Source organism: Pieris brassicae, chromosome 4 (assembly GCF_905147105.1).
Source record: "Pieris brassicae chromosome 4, ilPieBrab1.1, whole genome shotgun sequence".
Classification (NCBI taxonomy): Eukaryota; Metazoa; Arthropoda; class Insecta; order Lepidoptera; family Pieridae; genus Pieris; species Pieris brassicae.
The window spans coordinates 17126513-17147917 of record NC_059668.1 but is presented as its reverse complement, the minus strand read 5'-3'; the positions used below and the strand labels follow the sequence as shown (position 1 = coordinate 17147917).

General features: G+C 33.9%; 1 protein-coding gene across 2 annotated transcripts in view; it reads left to right on the top strand.

Moving 5' to 3' along the window:
- LOC123708914 (neuroligin-1-like) overlaps positions 1–21247 on the top strand; it is an 80865-nt gene extending 59618 nt beyond the window's left edge. The window contains exons 10-15 of one of the 2 annotated variants that reach the window (XM_045659923.1): positions 504–735; positions 2156–2293; positions 10270–10459; positions 16109–16236; positions 16703–16770; positions 18158–21247. In XM_045659923.1, coding sequence (XP_045515879.1) covers positions 504–735; positions 2156–2293; positions 10270–10459; positions 16109–16236; positions 16703–16770; positions 18158–18253 — 852 coding nt within the window. In that variant the 3' untranslated portion in view covers positions 18254–21247. Of the gene's footprint in view, positions 1–503; positions 736–2155; positions 2294–10269; positions 10460–16108; positions 16237–16702; positions 16771–18152 lie in introns of both variants that reach the window. The other variant, XM_045659924.1, reaches the window with a different exon arrangement.
- The last annotated feature ends 158 nt before the right edge of the window (positions 21248–21405 follow it).

Below are 21405 nucleotides of genomic sequence, written 5' to 3'. Positions count from 1 at the left end.
GTTATAATATTATTTGTACCTTGAACGTAAAGTAACAACAAATATGATAAAGGTTATGTCTCGAGTTTTTCGATTTATCCTGTGTACCTAAGACACAAATGAAAAATAAATAACCTTAGAAAATGATGCTGAAACTCCAGACCGTAAGATTATCGTTAGAGAAATTCGATGATAGGACGTAACTTGACTCGTTTATATATTCTCGTACCATTACTTTGTATTTATCCTACGTCACGATTGAAAACGTTTTCACCTTAAGCTTTTAAGATTTATTTTATTATTGACTATATTTTATAATTGCGTAAAAAAATACGTTGTTTATATAAATATTCTCTTCTTATTTTCGTGGAAGCAAAATAAATGAGTACAATTATATTCTTTGTTTTTTTAGCGGGATTCCTAAAAATATCAGTACTATTGCTTCGAACGTTGTTGATATTATTAAGTTATTTATCCTATGATTAAAATAAACGAGTCAAAATAAAATAAAAATCGTTATGCAGCGGCTGGGCAGTGTATCCAGTGAGACTTTGCCATACTTCCTCGGATTACCGCTTGTGGGTGGGCTATCACGAAACTACTCCCGCGGAGATGTGACTGTAGCGGAAGCCTGTGTAGCGCTTCTGGCTGCCTTCGCCAAGACAGGAGACCCTAGTCCCAAGCCGGATGACCACCAGGAGACCGGTCTTTCCTGGCCCCGCTATGAACTGAACACGCAACAATACTTAAGTATAGGTAAGGTACCTTTATTTCAATATCCTCCTCCTGCCTCCAGTATCCTTCGACGTCTTAGTAATTTTCTTCCCTTTAGTACCAAAACCTCACTGGCGCATTCTCTCCTCCTGCCTTTACTGGACTACGCCGATTCTTGCTCCTCCGATCTTAACGAGGAATTGCTAAATAGACTGGATCGTCTCCAAAATTTCTGTATCAGATTTATATTCGGTCTAAGAAAGTACGATCATATCTCTGCGTTCCGTAAGCGGCTAGGCTGCTTGCCAATTCGTCAGCGACGTGATGCTCATGTTCTTCATCTCCTATATTCCATCCTGTTCAACCCTAAAACTCCTTCCTATCTCAAAAATGATTTCAATTTTTTGGGATTTAACGCTCTTCCGAAAACTATACCTGTGAAATCCCATCTCATAACTCCTCCTTTCTTGGCGATTCCTTTAAGGTCTCCGCAGTTAGGCTATGGAATTCACTTCCCGTCCCTATTCGCTTAGCTCCTTCTTTATCTTCCTTTAAATTTCTTCTGTACAAACATTACCTGTCCACATCGTATCCCTAACTTTCTTTCCAACTACTAACTGACGTGAGACTTATATTAAATTATCGTGATTTATGTGTCTTTTTACTCTTTAATGTATCTTTAATATTTTTTTCCTGTTTAGTTTTTGTTTTAATAACTGTGTATTACATGTATTTTTGCACTACTTGCCTATCTTATATAATACATTTCTTTTTTCTTTACTCACAGTGGTTGCCTGGAAGAGATCGCTCGTAAGCGATAAGGCCGCCAGTTGCCCTCCTTTTGATTTAATTATGTTAATTTTTATTTTTATTTTGTAGTGTAACGAAGTGTAAATAAATAAATAAAATAAAGATAAATCTGGCCAAAACCAAAGAGCAGTCTAAGGCATTCGACTTTCGAGTTACAGCAATCGAACTAGATCTACTCGCTCGACTACAACGAGGCTGGAAGTAGAGATCACAGATTTAATATAAATTAAAATTATAAATCTTAAACATAAACAACACAAACACAATGAATAATGACAACAACAAGTACAGACAATTGCAGATTTGTATTGAACAAGAAATACGCTATACGATGTAATTGTTTGATTTTAATTCTTAAAATATCCTATTCAATTATTTTATAAACACAAGAACGAAATAGAAAACAAAACAAAATCGGCAGTTAACCCCCAGATTTAATAAACGGTCTCTCAACATAATTAGGTCAAGTCCACTTAAAAGCAATAAATTTCACCTCCCGTCGGTCTTAATCACATTCTGAAGCAGACCTTGGGCTATTCTACAGACTAATTCGCGCCAAACTCCTTTCATAATTTCGAGGATTTCCGTCGTTATATTGTTCATCTCTATGAAGATTACCAACAAGTACAATACTAATACATTTCTTTTATAGGAACAAAGATGCGTGTGCGCAGCCACTACCGCGGTCATAAGCTATCTCTGTGGCTGCATCTCATTCCGCAGTTGCATCGAGCTGGAGCGGCACCAGCCCACCACCAATTTCGGGATCTTCACCCTGACATGTTTGCCGGTCAGTCACTTATTATACTATTACTAAACACCAGATAAGTAGAGTTGTAATTCGTATCTCTTGTGTAAAAGTTATATTTACCTTGTTGATCCGCTGAAATGCATTGTGTAACTCATAATCAGTAACAGATATAGATTATTCAAAACTATTTCATTTAAAAAGTGTCTCCCAATTAAATTAATTATAGGATCTTATAATTCATTCATATTTATTTTGTCTTTAATATACAGGATAAAGCTAAGAATGAATTAACAAAAAATAGTTCAACATAATAGTTCTTTGCAAAATGCAGGGAATGCTAATTCCATATTTCAAGCAGTAAACTTGAAAAGAAACTAGTTCATTAATTAAAATTAATAATGCGCCTTCTAATTTTGAATTTCAGAAACAATCATTAGCGGAATTAATGAAAATCAAATATTATTTCCTCTTTTACATTGGGTGCTCATTAAACGTGAATAAAATTGAGCTGGGCGCCGCACAAAGTTGGTCGAAGCCCGAAATACAGTGACTGTTATGCAATCTACGGTTCAAATTATATTTAAATAGGCGCAAAATTTAATGGACGAAATGTTATGAGTGAGCAATTAGAGCGATAGTCCGTGACGGAAACTTATAAAACGCGAGATTTTAGGGCGGTTTAATGGCGGGCGCGGCGCACTTCCGTCGCCGCCCGTCCTTCGTCTGACGCTGAATAAAGAATGCGGTTTTTGTTGCACGCCGAACAGTATTCAGCACTCGTGAATATTTAGCATTCGTATTGGATTTTTGTTTTGTTTTTGGAACAAATGACTTACGTTCTCAAAGCAAAAAGTGATTTTTGAAATAAATCAAGGTAAAAGATAACTCACTATTAAATATCTCATATCTTTAGACGTAACCAGTAATATGTTGTTGAATTCTTAAAATCCATCTAAGTAAGAGCAGAAAGCGTAGGATTCAATTTAAAAACGAATGAGCTGCATTTTTTTTATAACAATAAAGTTAAAAAAAGAGTGCGACTTTACATGAATTACAATCTATCCTATACAATCATTATGGCTAATGAGTAACATTATGATGACTCAATTTTCTACAATACTAAAAAATTGCTTAGGTTCATTAACATTCTTAGTGTTCTGTAATGTTTTAACACTATGTTCATATATCCGTGACACCGCACTTATATTCACTACACTAGGTTTATAAACTCAAAAGGTTTAGTTCTCTTTAAGCGTCTCATTCCTGTCGTGTCAAGCAGTAGGATTGCCTCAGCATTCACATGGGTATGTAGCCTGTTTAGGTGAGCTAACGCAAACCATTTCGCCGTATTTAGGACTGTATCCACATTAAGATCCTTGTGAATACTTTCATATTTAATGTAGGATGGTGCATTGACAATGTCCCGAAGTACCTTCTTCTGAAATAATACAATGGTTTCCATTGTATTATTTCTAAATTGCTCTTCGCTGTACAGCCCCAAAGCTGAAAGTCCATATGTCCATATACAGGCAATATCACTTGTTTATAAAGAAGTAATTTGTTATGTATTGGCCGGGGTCGATTGTCTTCCTATTAGCCAGTACATTTGTTTGTATCTTATATCTAATTCATCTCTTTTCTTTTCAACGTGTTCTTTCCATCGCAATTTAGCACCCAGGGTCATTCCCAAGTATTTAACGGTATTAGCATATGCATTTGGATGGATGGAATTTTGTATCAGTGATAAATAATGGTATGTACTGTATGGCTCGATTAGTAAAATCGACATGAACAGATTTCGAATGGTTCTGCTTTATTCGCCAAATTGTTGGTTGGGTATGAGATTCATTCTTCCAATATTGGCTTAAGCCTTTTTAGTAATAATGTTTCGAATAAGTTGGACATTATACCATGAGCTACATATAACGTGGTTAAGTTATTTATCATTATTGAAATTATTCAAAACGTAACGTGTTTTAAGTAATTTTTATTAATAGGATAAATGCGTTTTCAGTTCTATTCTACGCCCACTTATATTTTCGAACAAGTTCATATTTTCAAAAACATTTTTATTCAAAAATTCAAAAACAAAACAAAATTATTTATTTGTTTAGCTGTATGTACAATAGAATTCAGATTCCCTAGTAAGTCAGAATCCTGTGACAGGGAAGCTTCGCCCTTCTTTAAATATACAAAGTTTCATCAAGGGTAACCAACACAATTGGTTTTAAAAAAAACGAGGGTACTATAAAAATAATAAATATATGAATATATTATGATATTATTGTATGTGTTTGTGAAATACGAAACAAATGTGTGTGCGTGTTGCCTGAAAGAAAAGATGGATTAAGGAAAAAATTATAGTAGAGGATTTAACAATGCTTCTGTTTTGTTTTAGTTGAGTGTACCGAGCCAATGGTTTAAAGTTGTTTTACATTTCTGGTATGTAAGATTATGCAAGCTAAGGGTTTTACTTAAACTATTATAGAGATAAGCTGAGCGATTGTTTAATTGATTACGTACAAAGATAGTCTTGCAATTTGTGTAGCATATTATATTATGTTGGGTCTTTTTTATTGGAGGTGTGTCTGTTCTATGTGGAGAGGTTGCGTGTCTCCTAAGGACACAACGGAGAATATAGAGCTGGCGTATGGTCAGTAGTTTGCAAGACTTGTACAACTCTTCGGTTGGAAAACTTTTATTTTTTAGTAACATTATTTTTATAACTGCTGTTGGAGCTCTTTCAAGTGCTAGAACTTTGGTTTTCGCACAACCACCCCACACTGTGATACAGTAGGTGATAACAGATTGAACTAATGTTTTATACACGGTATATATGATGTTTGGTTCCGCTACATGACGTAGATTGCAAAAAATCCAACTTAACTTACGTAGGGTATCCATTTTATTACTGCATCAACATGGGCGTACCAGTTTAGATTTTGGTCAATTTTATTATCACATTATACACATTATATTATAAAATTTATTACTATCTCATTAAGTGGACACCATTTTTTCTTCGGTCTGAAATTTGCTATTAAAACCTAATTGCGTAACTACATTTAATTATTTATCTTATTAAAAGAAGCAACAACAAGAATGTATTTAAGGAAAATCATACTAATTATGTAATTTTCTCGTAACTTCTATTATTCTAAGTTTGTAATTTAGCATCTCTGTCATTAACTATACGTAACGTTTATTTGGACGCTATCAAGCATTAAATTTTAAAATAACGTCTTCTTGCAGAGAACCTTATTTTTAACGAGTTGGTCACAAGTTAAACTAACTTTCTTTATTGCAGAAAATATAATGACATTTACAATTACTATATCAAAACTAATATAATATATCAAAGTTTGCAGATTTCAATATCGCTTTCTTGGTTTTTTTTTTTAAACGGGCAAGTTGGTAATCAATCTACCGCCATAGAATTCCAGGCGGTGTATACGCCTAAATTTGTCAACACGAGCTGTCAATTTCATACAAATTTAGTTTTCGACTTTCTACATACACTAATTTTAAGGCACCTTGACTAAGGTCCAAGAGGTACATAGCCGTGATTCAAACGCTCGACCTCAGGGTTGTCTTTTTACGCTGAAACCACTATACCTAACTTCAAAGATTCTATTATAAAAATATCTTGTAAAATGTAAACAATAACCATTATTTTTATTCGTTTATTTATCGCCCACAATTATTTATGGATAAGTTTTCTAAATGTCAAACACGGTTTCAAATAATTACTTTTTATGGACTTGTATTTGTTTGTTTTCGTAAAGAGGAAATTGCTTAATTAAATTACTATCAAAGGAAATGAAATAATACCAATGTAACACGGGTAGCAACTCGATAGGGATCAAACTCGATGTCGATATCCGATACCTGATGATAGCTAATATTAATGATGTCGGAACATCTAAAAGGGTTACAATGTTTGCGGAACCGCGACAGATATTATATTTATCAGACCTATTATGGCCGCGGGATGTTGTCCCTTGACTATAATAGGAATCGATCGGCTTGGGTAACATCGAGGATATCTCATATCTTTTATAACATTTTTTTGTACATAAGAAATAATATTTGACAAATGCTTTCGTGACTGAAATAATCATAAGCCGTATACTTCATGAGAAGTGCTAAGTATTTGTTGACTTTATTTATTACTAGCTGACGCGGCGAACTTCGTACCAGGTAGGAAGTTGTGTTATTAGCTGACCTTAATTTATGATTTTATGACAGTAATTGACCGAAATAACCACCGAATTGAAATACTCAACGTACCAACGTTATCAAGGCACATCGCCTTGATTTTTTAATATTTAATTGTCTTGATATATTTTCCTTAACACATTACAGACAGTATTCTACATTTTAAAATATAAAATATGACATTATCCGATAACTGTGTGTTTTTTAAAAATACGTTCATTAATTTGAGGTGAGAGTTTACCGTATCGACGGGATGAACATGAAATGTGAATGACAGTTACGTAATTCCTGAACATTTGTTATGGTTTTTTTTTCAGTTCTATTTTTTTTTGTCAATTTTGCAATGTCTTTATATATTATGAAACCTGATCTTGCTATTAGGGTCGGATACAAATCCAATAAATCACAGTACCATAAAAAGCGGTCCAGCCATTCTCGAGTTATAAGCGTCGAACTAAGCAGACTTTGTTTTATATAATATTACGAGATACATTCACAAAATATGCATAGGTACAATACCAAAGAATTTAATTGTTGTTATAAAAACACTACAAGAAGGAATTTCTTCTAATGAAAGAAAATTTTCTCGGAATTTAAGCATTTTTAGACATAGAGGCACAAAAACGGTCAGGCTTGCATATTATCAAAGCATTTTTCTCATTAAAGGTCTTAATCTGGATATGGTTCTTAGTCTCTCGGTGTGTTTTGTTATAAGAATTATTCGTGGAGTTCGTAGGCATGTTGGCGCGCTTCGTTCATTTGGGCGGCTGGACGGATGGCACGTGCTTCGACTTTAGATCGCTTTTGTCTACAGACGTCTAACGTGAATGCAAATTACTAATTTGGATAATTGTCACTTTGTTCGGGTAATTATTGCTTATTTTAACTAAACCTGGTAAATCTTCATTATCTACTGTACAAACAACAACGATTTTTTTTTTGAAATTGTATGTATATGTGCTGTACGATGATGACTATATTTTCACATCACGTATGGATAAATTTATCTGAAGTAAAGTTTGTAAAAATTACAAACGATGCTAGATCGATAGAACTGTAATACATAAATTGTAATTGAATTTTCACTTTTTAGAAATTGCCACAAATTTTTCTTCGGTCTTGAAATTGTGAACGTAATAATGATCTGGTACAGCTATGCATGCCAAAATAGCTGAGCTGTTTTATCAAGGCCCTTCATGCCAGCAGTGTGATTTCATTTAAAAACGTTACAATGACATTTCTTTTAATTTCAGCCGGCATTTCAATATTACATATAGATATTAAATTGTACAATTCAAAACAAATAAAACAAATAATTCTTAACAGGACTTAACAAGTTTTATTATATTTTAATCTAAATAATACCAATATAAGTGATACGATCATATATAGTATACCGTAGAATCGAAAGGTCCGTGTACTGTATCAAACTATTCTTTTAATTCACTACGCAATTTGCTCTCATGTAGAAGTAACAGTTATATGAGTCTACCCTAGACCTGATGGCTATATTTAGGCAGTTGCAGTAAATTAGTGCTGATTCATGCTTGCCCTTTCCGAGGTTCTAAGCCTGCGACCCCATTAATAAACGGAAATTAACTCGCCCACCTCCGTTTGCTAAGTGTCTTATTTCAAAACCGAGAATAATAGCGGGTCTAGTAACAGCTCCGTCTGCCTTTGTGTGTTGATTGTGTACTTTTGATTCGAATAAAACTTCTTTATTTAAATTAATATAGGAAATTTATTACTTATTTAAACCGTAATCCAAATTTTTCACAACTGCAGAGTAATTTTAAATATGTTTTACTTAAACATTGATCAACTCCTGACACAGCACACATGGTTGTTCTAAATAGCTGAAGATGCGTGATTTACCAACAACTCACCAGAAGAATATCATGTATATGTGAATAGGTGTAAGTAGTATTTAAGGTAATATTTTTGAACAATAAATGAGATTTGAATATTGTTGTCTTATTCATATCTCGTTTCCTCCCAAAGTGGCGAAGACTCCTTCAAGCCCTTATAGATAATCGAGATAATCCCACCTTTGATCCTACCCGTAGGGCTCGGTCTGTTACTTAGGTACCTTGATGTAGACATCCCGTACATATTTATATATTCACTCAACCTCTCAGTTCTCAAACTCTCAGGTAATTAGTTATCTAGTGCATATATCTATCTTCCTAATGCATACAGTTCATAACGTGCATATACTATACAGATACTTCTCTGAAATTTATTACATTTAAATTTAATCAGGCAGCCTGCAGGCTGTAGAACGGTGTAATGAAAACTTTCACACTTCTGCTGTCTTTTCATTATGAGTTCATTATGAGTTCGTATTAGGTAAGTTAGTGGGTTTAACGCTATGTTTCAAACAATTATTAATGCTCGACGTTCCGAGTCCGTACGTCGTTGTTTGTACTCTGTGGTTAGCGGAAGACTACCTTTTTGTGTTAATGTAATTAATAACTAACTGTCTCTGTGGTTTGACCCCCTCTAACATACGCTTTGACACATGAACATTTTATACAAATCCGTTTGGCGTAAGTGTCTCAGCCAGTCGAATTGTGTGTGTTGTAAAACCTGCGAAGTGTGCTGTGCCTGTTAAACAGCTGTTTTCGTTAAGTGGAATGATAATTAAGAGGTTCATGAACATGAATAGATCTTTGAACAAATACTCGTGTAAAGTTTTGATAGTAAGTATATTAAAAAAAAACATTCTAACTACTAACTACTAAACAATTTGACATATTTCGTAGTTCTTGAGAATTTATCGTTAAAAACATATACTTGTAGATTAAATTCGTATATTTCTATCCCGAGCTTATAAGTTTTCCATTTAGCCTAATGTCTCAAAAATGTAGACACAACTTTACTCATCTAAAATCTAAAACTTATGACACGTACGCGTTCAAAAACTTTTATTTCATAACATTTCCATAACTGCAGCCAAAACAGCGATTACTACGTTAGTTTAAAAGAGCTCCCATTGCTTCTGGTAAGCAAGCTGAATGTGACTTCAAAAGTCAACAGCGCATTCATCGCTTTAAACACTCGAGGATTACAAGCCTCTACGGCTCATAGTGAGTTTTTTGCATCTTCAATGCCACATTTCTTAAGCTATGAATGCAATAAATGATACTTAGCACAGGGCTTAATAAGAAGGTGTTAAAAATGATGTATAATTAATACAAAGGTACTAAGATTTAAAATTACATTATTAATTAAATACCAATATTATACCATAACTATTACCTTTTTTTATTATATATATATCGATTACATGCATTTATTAAATAGTAAGAGGATAAATTACGCACGTTATAGCATTCATATTACTAATACAAACGCCACGATGTCGTCACCAAGCCATATAGAAGCGAAACGAAGCACAAAACCTATCGAACGTAAATGAAACACACGCGACAATAAAGTCAGACAAATAGCAGCAGTAAATTGCGGCCAATGACGTCACATATCACAAAATACCGCTCCGCCCCACCCCCGCAGTCATATAAATCTCCCGGTAATTCCTGTTTCTTAAACTTTATTTCGGAAAAGTCTTTGCACGTAATTGGTCCCGCACGAGATAGCAGATACGGAACGAATTTACGCCAAATGTGACCTTATCTTTAGCATTCCAGTCAGACACTTCTTGGAATACGGTGCAAGTGTAATATCAGAGAAATTGATATTTGCAGATTGTTGATATATATATATTATTTTTTCAGAATTAAAGAATACATCGTGAGATGTTTAAGCGATCTTTAAATACCGCATGTTTTGCACAGGTGACATATTTCCTGAGATGTACACAACCACAACCTCGCTGGACGAAGAAGAGGAGAGCGAGGCTGAAGACAGCCTAGAAGTAGAGGAGTGTTCCCCTTCTCCCTCTGCACGTCCAGCTCTTGCCGCACTACCGCCTCCCAGACCTTCCCCAAAAGAGGACTCGCTCACTTTGGACTCGCAATACTACAGGTAACCTTCATTTTAGATAGAAACTTAATTTGCAAATTTAACAAAGAATTACGTACCAAAATTTTCCTTTATCTACTCCACAAGCGAACAATGGGATGACTGCGGTTTAATATCATAGAGTCGAGTATAAAATTACTTTGATACATAAATTTGGCTGCGATTAAAACCCAAAAATATCCCCTCTTATTTGCGACTGCCTAACACAACTTTAGCCATTAATAAAGGTATTGTTTTAGCTGTGTCCCGCTGGCACGAGCTGGATAATTGCGAAACTTTTAAAATCAAACAATGCCTTACTTTTATAGTGTTTGTTGTAAATTTCGCCGTGAATCTAGATATTACGTCAGAGTTGGGGCGCTTCTTGGAACAAGGTAGTGGTAGTGACTCCCCCGGGAAATGAGGTATTGGATATGCGGTTAATGCAATATATCTATCTATTGTATAAAACTCTAGCAGTGGTACAAATAAACGTGGTATAAAATATTTTACCAAGAATAACCTAAGAATAAGCAAAATGTCTACTAATAAACCCGGAATAACTTAAACCTAGAATAACATCGGTGTCACTGTTCATACTAGCGTTATTCCAGCCGCCACCCTAGTTTAAGTCTGACATAACAAACTATGACTGATGGCTGTTTAATGAAAGCCGTTTAAATAATGTTTTGAGAGGTAACAAATTCATGGTAGATTACATGGAGACTCCGGCTATGCTTATACTCTTTATTTATTTACTGGTGCAACTGGTGTACTAAATACAACTACTGATAAAGAAGAAAAATACAATTATGCCCACATTAGAACTCGCAATAGTGTAGAGAGATGTTTTCGCGTAGGGAACAACCGATCAGGGGATTCAGAACATCAACAGAACCAAGATGTATATATTATCATTGGCAATCTAGCACAATATAGGCATTGAATTGAAAAAGGAATCTATCTCTGATGATGATGATAAGACCCTGCTTTCACCACCAACAGCAACCTAATCTCAAAAAACAGCGTGTTCTCTTCGACTCCTAAAGTCTTCACTAGAATGTCTGTCTGTTATTTGAGATTTATCTTTACTTACCTGTGTATCTTGGCCATATTCTTAATTCTTTATTTGTGTTCCTTTTGTAGGTGATAATTTTCAAGATTAAGGTTTTCTTGACAATTAAGTTATTTAAACAAATAAAACATTATTCTAATTATTTTTAAATGACTACTAAAGTCTTCAATAGAATGTCTATCTGTAATTTTAAATTTATATTATAGTAGTGTTCCTTTTGAAGGTGCTCATTTTCCAGAGCTTGAAAACTATTCATATAAGGCTTCCCTAAAACTAAAACTATTTTTACCTGCTTTCTGTAACAAATAAGAGAACATTATTTTAGGCTCTGTCCATGCTCAACTAAAAAACAATTAAATGTTTTGATAAAACAATGTAGTTTTTGAGATACAGGTTAAAATAAACAACTTCTCTGTTATTTCGCTCCAAGCCTTCATTTTCTCCGTTTTTGGGTTCGTACTTAAAACTTTGCTTTCAATTATGGACCGATAGAGTCGTAATATATTTCTAAAAAGCTGCTGTAGTCGAACACAAGAAACAAATTAAAATTCAACAAAAGCAACATTCATGTTTCAGTTTTACTATTCACAATTCTACATACCTTTTCTTCTTTCTTCCAATTAATCCAGCGTTCTCTTTTATTATCAGGCATTTTAAAATCTTTCAAAACTGGTTATTATAATCAAAATAAACAGCCTCGGATCAAAATCACAGCGACTGGAAACGTCAAACTGACAGAAATACGGTTATCAGAGACAAATTCTGTTTTTTTCTTGAGTTTATCAATGAAATGCGACGTAGCCGTCTTGTGCCTATGCCATTTCGTGGGAATACTTATACCAACGTTATAGAAATTATGATCTCCTTATTTTTAGCTTATTCTAAGAGAACTATTCTTCTATTCCCATCTATTAGATCTCCGATTATATCTTACTAGCATCCAGTCCCGGCTTCGCAGAGATAACCCTTATTACAGATAAACCTTGTAAAATTATTTACCCTTCACTCTCTCAAATATAGATAATTCGTGAACGCCGTTTGAATTTTTGAGTTTATCGCGAGCATTGGTTTTTACATAATATAAAAGTTAGATATATGTTGTTACCATTTTCGTTCGAGCGTATTTCACCGACACACTTTGCGAATCCGACTACCACGAAAAAGTATATTCATTTTTCAGGTTAAAATAATGGTAAAACAAGCAAATTAGTTTTCCGATCCACTATAAAAAAAATTAAATAAGTTGTATATACGTGTAAACTCCTTGTAATCTCCCTCGATTTAGCACCAAACTCCTTTAGTAAAAATTGCACGGCTGAGTACGTTCTTTTGTCGCTTTACTATCCTAGCCTGCAATAAACTCGACTGTCGGCATCATGCATACGAAATCTCTAAGAACTCTTTCTTCTTTTGTTTACGTAGATAACACTGAAAATGTCTAGAACGGGCCAGTTAGTAACATTGCTAATGAAAACTTTTTTGAATTTCAATTTTAGAACTCTTTGGTTAACCAATTAAGTATATTGCATTCAGTTGTTATTTGATTTTGTGAATTGGTGGCAAATCTAAAACTCTTGTTACACGTGAAAATGAACCTAACGCGAGAAAATTTTTGGTCAATCATTTATTATGACTTTCGTTGTAGGCTCACTCAACAACAAAGCTATGATAGGCTGCAATTAACATTTATTAATGAAGCCCCATCCTGTGCCACTATTTACAATTGGTTTAACGAGGTTAAGCGAGGAAGTAGCAATCTCAATGATGATCCGTGTGAGGGACGACCTTTAACAGCGATTACTGAAGATAGCATCAGTGATGTGCGACGCATGATAGAGGAAGATAAGAGAGTGACCTATCAGCAGATATGGGCAAGCCTAGGCATTGGTATGAGTCAAGTTCAAAAAATATTACATGAACATTTAGGCGTCAGGAAGCTTTGTAACAGATGGATACCCTTTAACCGACGACCAGAAACACCATCGCATGGACTGGTGAATATTTACTATGGGAGGTGTCGAGATTAATGGTACTACAATTTACTTTCAAAAACAATAAAAGTATTGGCGAATTTCTACATTAAGCCGTTTTTAATTTTCTAAACATTTTCAGTGTTACCTTGGTACAAATTTGGATTGTAGATCGTTGTTGCGCAAGATTATTTAAGATTAAAATAAGTAGGAGTCATGGATTATCTATACGTATTTCTTTTCTCTATTTAATGACAACTCTCTATGCACAGTCCCTTCACGTCGTTATATAGAGTATACACTGTACTTGGGTTATAACAAGTCCAAATCTAGCTGCGATAGCAGATAAAAAAGGTATATTTATATTCTGTATATGTTTTGGACATAAAAAAAATCGGATAAACTTTTACCTTATCTTACGAATAGTCTAAGACCATGTCCAATTTTCTTTAGGAAAGTTTTTGTCATAAAACAGTAGCAGGAAGAGGCGAAAATATAATACAAGGAAATATGGTTCTTTTATTATTAAGTAAAGAGGAAAATATATACCGTATTGTAGAAGCTCGAATCCCCTTATAGAAGATTATGCTTCACACAAACAAACGTTGCATATTCTTTAGGGTGACAGGGCGTTTATATACAAAAATTGAATGTAAACTTATTTATTTCTCTTATATGAAGTAAGCAATAATTATATATTAGATTCCTTATATTTATACATACCTCGGTAAGTCAATCTAAATCATACAAATCTAATAAACAATATAAATTGTGGTCAGCCAGATGTTAAAAATGTATTTATGGATTCTACTTAATTTTACCTGAAAAGATGCTCTGTGACAAAGACAACATAGGACATTCGGAATAATGGAAATTGATGTGGCGCCAATTTCAAAATCTATTATTCCACGAATTATATTGAAACAATATTACATTATGAAAATCTTTTAATACTAAAAAGGTAATGTATAAATTGTAAATGATGCCTAATAAAAAACAAACAAGGTTTAAGCGAGACAGAAGGCTTTGGATAGAGGCTACAAGTCACGACTCCGTTGTAATCCCGCTAATGTGTTTACCTGCTGACAGTGCATGTTTTGTTAGGGCTGACAGGCTTTATGAATTAACATTTGAGGAACATCGCTTATAGGATATTTTTGTGAAAAATAAAATATGAAAATCATATAAAACTGTGTAACAGATAGTAAATTTTAAGGCTTAAAAATGAATGCGAAATAATTATATTGTTTAATCTGTTGACCTCATTTACTTGGTGTTTTATCTGTGATTGGTTTTTAGTGTTTCCGGACATTAGTGTTGGCGTGCTTATATTATGCAGAATGACATTTGACATATGGCAGTAAGTCATAACTCTATGAAAATCATGTTGAATCGAACTTCAACTATTTTTTTTATGCATATTCAAAATTAACTAAATTATTATTTTTACCGATCAATCTCCTTCGTGTCTTCTCCATCTACACGACGCTGGCGAAGTACCTTGTACCCAGTTGGTTGTTAAAAGCCACAAGAAAAAAAAAAATATTTTTACGCGGGAATACATTTTTTCGGAATGAATTCAATTACTTCGTAAACCAATTTTTACTTCAAACATGAAGCGCTTAACCATTAATTTTGCGATGGCTTCGTCAGGTAGGTATTCTATTAAATACTTTTTACTTTTTGACTGCTCAGCCGCATTGATTTTAATTTGTATAGTTTATTACACGATTTTTATCTTGACAATGCATGTATTCTTTTTACGTCACGTAATTATTGGATTAAAAATAATGAGATTTTGTTGATTAACAATTTTAAAACTGAAAGGGAATGAAATTTTTTAAGACAAAAGACTGTCAGTGGTCCAATAATCTTTCATGCAATTGTAAAATTGGAATCAAGTCTGTAAATCCGTCCATTCCATTTGATGGTTATAATAACCTCATGAGTTCGTTTTCTTTTCAAATATTGAATCGACAGCAATTTGCCAAAGACTGATAGATCGACCTCAATAGCAAATCCATTGTCTTTTTAAATGACTCATTTCTCAACTAGCCTGACTACAGAAGATAATGGGAAAATATACACACCGGGTGGGCTAAATTAGCCGGCCAAAAGAAACGAAACGATGTGATATTTCATTCATGTAAAGGACATTAAATAAGAATATTATTAGATACTAGAACTTTAAGTTATATTTCGGAAATTATATTTTTAAATAAAATAGTAAGTAAGTATTGTGTTAAGGCCGTAATAGATTTGCCATAATATTAAACTTGGATTCGTACATTAGTTGACGGGTACTTAAGCCATTTTATAAATTTTAAAGTTTACGCGCTAACTTTTAACTAAAAATCGGTCTTTTAACCGCTTTGTAACATTCTTTATAGAATTAAACTATAATTTTTAAGTTTTTAGTTAAGGAACTCCTTTGAAAATATTTTTAATGTTGACGTAAGGCCGTAGACACCAAAGAAGAGATTTAATGAAAACTAATGATTATTAAACATATTACAAGATTTATATTATTAATACCCAAGTGTTTAAATACTAATTCGGTAATACATTGTTTAATAACCACTAATGCTAAGATTATTATCATGGATTAACAGCATCATGATCTTGCAGCTATACGGTGGCGCTGGGTGTGACTGTGGGCGCAGGATGCTTTCTGTTGGCGCTGAACTTGATTGTATTCGCTGGTATTTATCTGCAGCGCGGCAAGCGGCGCGCTCGTTCAAGACCCCGACGTGAAGGTAAAAACAGACAAAACTTATATGGTCGTAGTATATTTCTTAAAGAAAAGCTCTAATTTTTCAATTTTTTTTTTCAAATTCAAAAATTATTTAAACCAATAAGAGTACTTACCGTTTATTATACGTACCGAGAATTTATAGCCGTCGTTAATTGGTTAATGTTAACAAAATGATTGAGAACTGGCAGTAAATGTAAAATTAGAAGCATTTTATATACATTTCTGTTTTTGACGTTCATATGTGTACATTGTGTTACCTATATGAATAAATGATTTTGAATTTTGTAATTACTGGTTTTAGGGCTACCAAAAATTGCGCATAACTTTCAATAGGTACGTTTTAGTGACAGTCGACGCCAAGAATGTAAAAACTCACTTAACACGGTGTTTATGTAAAGTAATATGAGGTTAATATATAAAGAACAGACTGACATAGGTTTAGGACTTATTAGTCATATTGTAAACAGGCAGCGGGGGATGCCGAGGGACCGCACTTACGGAGGCACTCACGTCGCCCCGGAAAAGCACGCTTAAGGTAAACGTATTTACATATAAAACCTATGTTTTTTTTTCAACCTCTATTAAAATTCATATACGCTATTATACTATACAAGTACCTATGTGTTCTGTATAACTTAGACCGATGACAAGGTATGTGTGTACGACGCCAGTATCGAGAAATCAGGGGTATTTTCCATGCTTATACACGAGGGAGCCTTATATCCAGCGAGTGATAATACTTGGGCCTCTGTAACGCTTTTTCTTAAAAATATTTTTTAAAAGATCTGAAAAGTATTTAGACTTCACAGCATCGATCGTATGAATAGGAACTCTTAAATAAGAATTCAAAGTCCGATGCTTATTTATAGAGATGTACTAAAAAGTATGTACCTTAATTTTTGCGATTGTAAAACTAGTTATTAGTAGTTTTTTTTTTAAGTTTCTGGTATTTCTAGTTATTTTTCAAGATCTTAGATATTATGTTAAAGGATTTATTATCTTCGTAATGCAATTTTTTTGGTACAAAAATCGCAATAGAAATTTTTATTTTCAACGCTACCTAGGATCGTTTAACCAGATATCGGAGCTTTCGACTCCCTCTATTAATTCACAATCTGATTGAACATCGGATCAGACCAGACCTTACCCGGTACTTTCTTATAGCAACAGCAATTCCGATCCCGTTACAGTGGTCCTGATTTCTTATTAAACCGTATTTATTGTAAAATAATAAATTAATTGTATTATTAAATAATTAAATTCCAAGTAGAAAACGCACAAATATTTTAAATACAAAAAACATTCACTCAGGCCACAGAGCAATTGAAAAACAGCGAATTGAGTTCGCGTATTGCGGTAAGTATCGCTTTAAAAGAAATGGCGCGGAACAATGCATGACCGGGGCAGGGGTAGGGGGAAGACAAATAGACGCATAATATCGATGGTTGGAATAAATGCAGCTCCGTGTGATTGATGCGAGCAAAACGATCGCATAATGGGCCGTGATGACTCGCCGCGTGTGTTAGCTATGCTATTTATGTTACTGATAGTTATTTATATGAAAGTAACTGATCCGGCAAACATTTGACCATCGCTATAAACGGGACTGTAAGGGATAATATGTTATTTTTAGAGCGAAATCATAAAAAAATCGGTCAAGCCTAGTATATAAGTACAAACACTGTGACTCCAGAATTATATATATGTGCTTAGGTTATAAACCATTACCAATGACACAAAGCTTTAAATCTAAAACTTCATAAATTTATAGCCGCCTAATAAAAGAAAATATTTTTTTATCCCGTTACATTTTCACTGAAATTTTAGTAGGATTTGAGCTGGACATTTAGCCTCATTTATTAAATGGTTTATGGGTGTGTGGTGATATTGAGTTAATATATATATCGGTGTCCACAGCGCAGCAGCGACTTAGAGTTGGTAGAAAGGCCGGCCACCGCCGTCCCGCCGCCCAAGAAACGCGTGCAGATACAAGAGATCTCTGTATAGACGATTTCTGAACAAATATCAGTGCAAAAACGTTTATGTTGCTGTGAGTGTGTAAAGTGTATTAATAACATTTTCTAGTGATTTATTAGAATAATCTATGTATGCAGACCCCATATAATGATTCGTTATTATATCAGTATAATGTTGTGAAAACGGTATGTAGTAAGTGGATTATATAAAGTTTTGAATTAAGTAGCTAAAATGATAAACCATCTCAATGACCTCTGTAGAACTACTGCGAATTATGAATGTACAGCATAGTGATAATGTTCTTCGACATTGGTTAATTTGACCATGGTATATTATTCTTATTATCCCTAGCTTTCTGGGTATAATTTAAATGAGCAAGCTTTTCAAACCCGTACTCAGTTTCATTTGCTGCAAACTTACACCTAACAATGATGGTTTTACGATAAAAAAAACATAGTTGACATTACTCAATCCGCTGTATCTTCCATCCAAACACTTTTTTGGACTCCGTAACGAGAAACTTTCAGCGGTCCCAGCCCTGTGCCACCTACTACCAATTGCTGGCTTTCAGCTGCATCAGGTTCTCCACAACTCTGATGATCAAGCGGCACTTAGGCCAACCTACTGGTTTTCGACCACGCCGGCTCGAATAAGCTTTTTTAACCGCCTGATCCGCCGCCATGCGCTCAAGGTACCTGAACGTAGTTCATGGGCTTGGTATTCGCCTATAGAGTTGGGCTGGGTTACCAACTATTCTATTTCGACATTTTCGGCCTCTCCATAGGGCCATGAACTCATCGCCTTATAAGCTCCAGGATTGATTTAATAGATATTATATTGTAGAATTATCTTCAAGTATTATTCTACGTCGTCGAAGACAATTTATGATATACCCTTAACACTAGTTAAGTTAGCAGTTGGTGCATGCGTCACAATTTACCAGTGAGTGCATTGTGCAGTTGAGTTCACTTGGGTGCATGTTCCTGCATCGCTGGGCCGCACATTGCATATGTCGACACCCGTCTAACCTCGTTAAACACGCCGCGCCGTCACACAGCCACGACGCACGACTTAACGACCTCTTGTTTAGATGTCCGGCGATGAGCTCAAAAGCGCTAAACAATACACTTTCGTAAAGGAAAACTTCTTGAGAAAACCTTAGATCAAAAAAGTCGATGGCGTGTGTTGGACACAGAATGCTGATCACCTACTCGCCTATAAGAAAGAAAAATATCAGGAGACATGAGACGAGCGGTTCTTGGTTTAAACATTTATAGTATCATTTTTATAATCCAAACCAATATGTTTAATTTTCTATCTACAGTGTTCTCTCTCTGTTGTTCGGTGGAAGTTTAAGCAAACAATGTACCATTGTCGTACAGTAAGTGAGCGTCTTAGGGCGTGGTGTGAACTCACAATAATTAATCATTCCGTATGATCGCGCACCGGGGAGCTGTCGCGAACTTGCCCTATTCACGGGCACGTTCTTTGCGACTTGTTTATTCAAAGAATTCATTTTAATTTTGCGATGTAGATCTCAAAGCTTTACGATTTCTTTTGTTCGTTGAAATTTTGTCATCTAGTCGCGAATTGTTTAAATAGTATCGTTTTTCGCAATTGTTTTGTTGGATTTTCAAAAAAAATTTATTGTGTCTGTTATAGTTCGAAGTTATATTCTATGTGTAATTAAGAGTTATAGAAATTGTATACGTTTAATTCAATCTGTGTAAATATAAACTTATTTTCGTTCCTAACTAGTTGTAAGATGTGTTTTGTATCTACTTATTAAGAGATGTGAATGAGAAAACAAACAAATCTTTAACATTGTTTGAAATATTATTTTCAAATACGCTACATTAGATAGATTGTTCTGGGCCTTGATAATACCATTACCTACCAATTCGTCTTAAATTATGGAAGTTTCCAAAGTTAATACAAAAATCGATAATTGGCCGGTTTTCCAGTTGGCAAGCACCGATCTGGGAGGTATTACCGGTATTATCTTAACTTTATATAAAATTGGAAAGAAATTATCATACAATTTTTTCAGCATTTCAATATTTACTTTATCATTAATAAAGATTTTTACGATACCTAGAAAATGTGGGCTAATGAAATTGTTATTTCAGTAAGCAAATGAACAAGTATTCAAGCTTTTGTAAAATTGGAAAATTATATCAGACTGAGTGGATAATTAAGGTTATTTTTGTAACTGTTTCCAAAAATATTATATTTTTAGAATTCACAACCTAGAAATGTAATCGCAGTTTTCTGTACTAAATCACTGCCTTAATTCGAACTTTTAATACACAATATTTTTTAATTTATCCCCTCTTCATAAAAAACTCAATCAGTCTATAAATAATTCCATTGTATTAAAGTGCTTCTAATTATGTTTACATTTGGTATTTAATTTAATTGGTAAGATTTTAAAAACCATTTCATATCATTTTTAGTGATTGACACAAATGTGTGTTAGATATGTAACATACAATATTGTCTTTACATTCATATTACCTGCCAAAACGCTCTAGCTAGGTTCTTACCTATCTACGCTACGACGCTATCTTTAGCGTCCCACTAGTACGATGCACCATGCCAGTAAATACACAATTATCATTCGTAAATTACACAAATATACATATATTCAACTCCACGATAGTATTCGGATTACATAGACAAATATATTTTCTACTGGCTTGGTACGTCATTGTCGATTCGACTAATCTGTGCCACGTTCACATGACTGGCGTATAAAAATCAATATTAATTTAACGATTTTTCAATATATTATTAATGAATATTTACAATTTCATTCCATAACGCCTTTTAAAGCCATGTATAATTTTGCTTTCAATAACACGGTGGGTTTTTTTCATACTGTCGAATTGCATATTGGACTGAGTTGGAGTTTAGGAAACGTAAGTGTGAATGCTGTCTATAGATGTAAATAAGAAAATACAATTTACTTAATGTTAGAAATTGTATATAATAATTTCATGAATAACTGTGACTATTAAGATTCTTATCGTGGTTTAAATAAAAACCATTCTTCTCAGTATTTGTTTTATTTAATTATTATTTCTCCCAATTATACGTGAAATACCTTTACTGCGTTTCATAAATTTAATGTGTTGCCCTATATTTTTAATTAATTTTTTTTTTTGAAACATAGTAGTAGCTACTACTTACA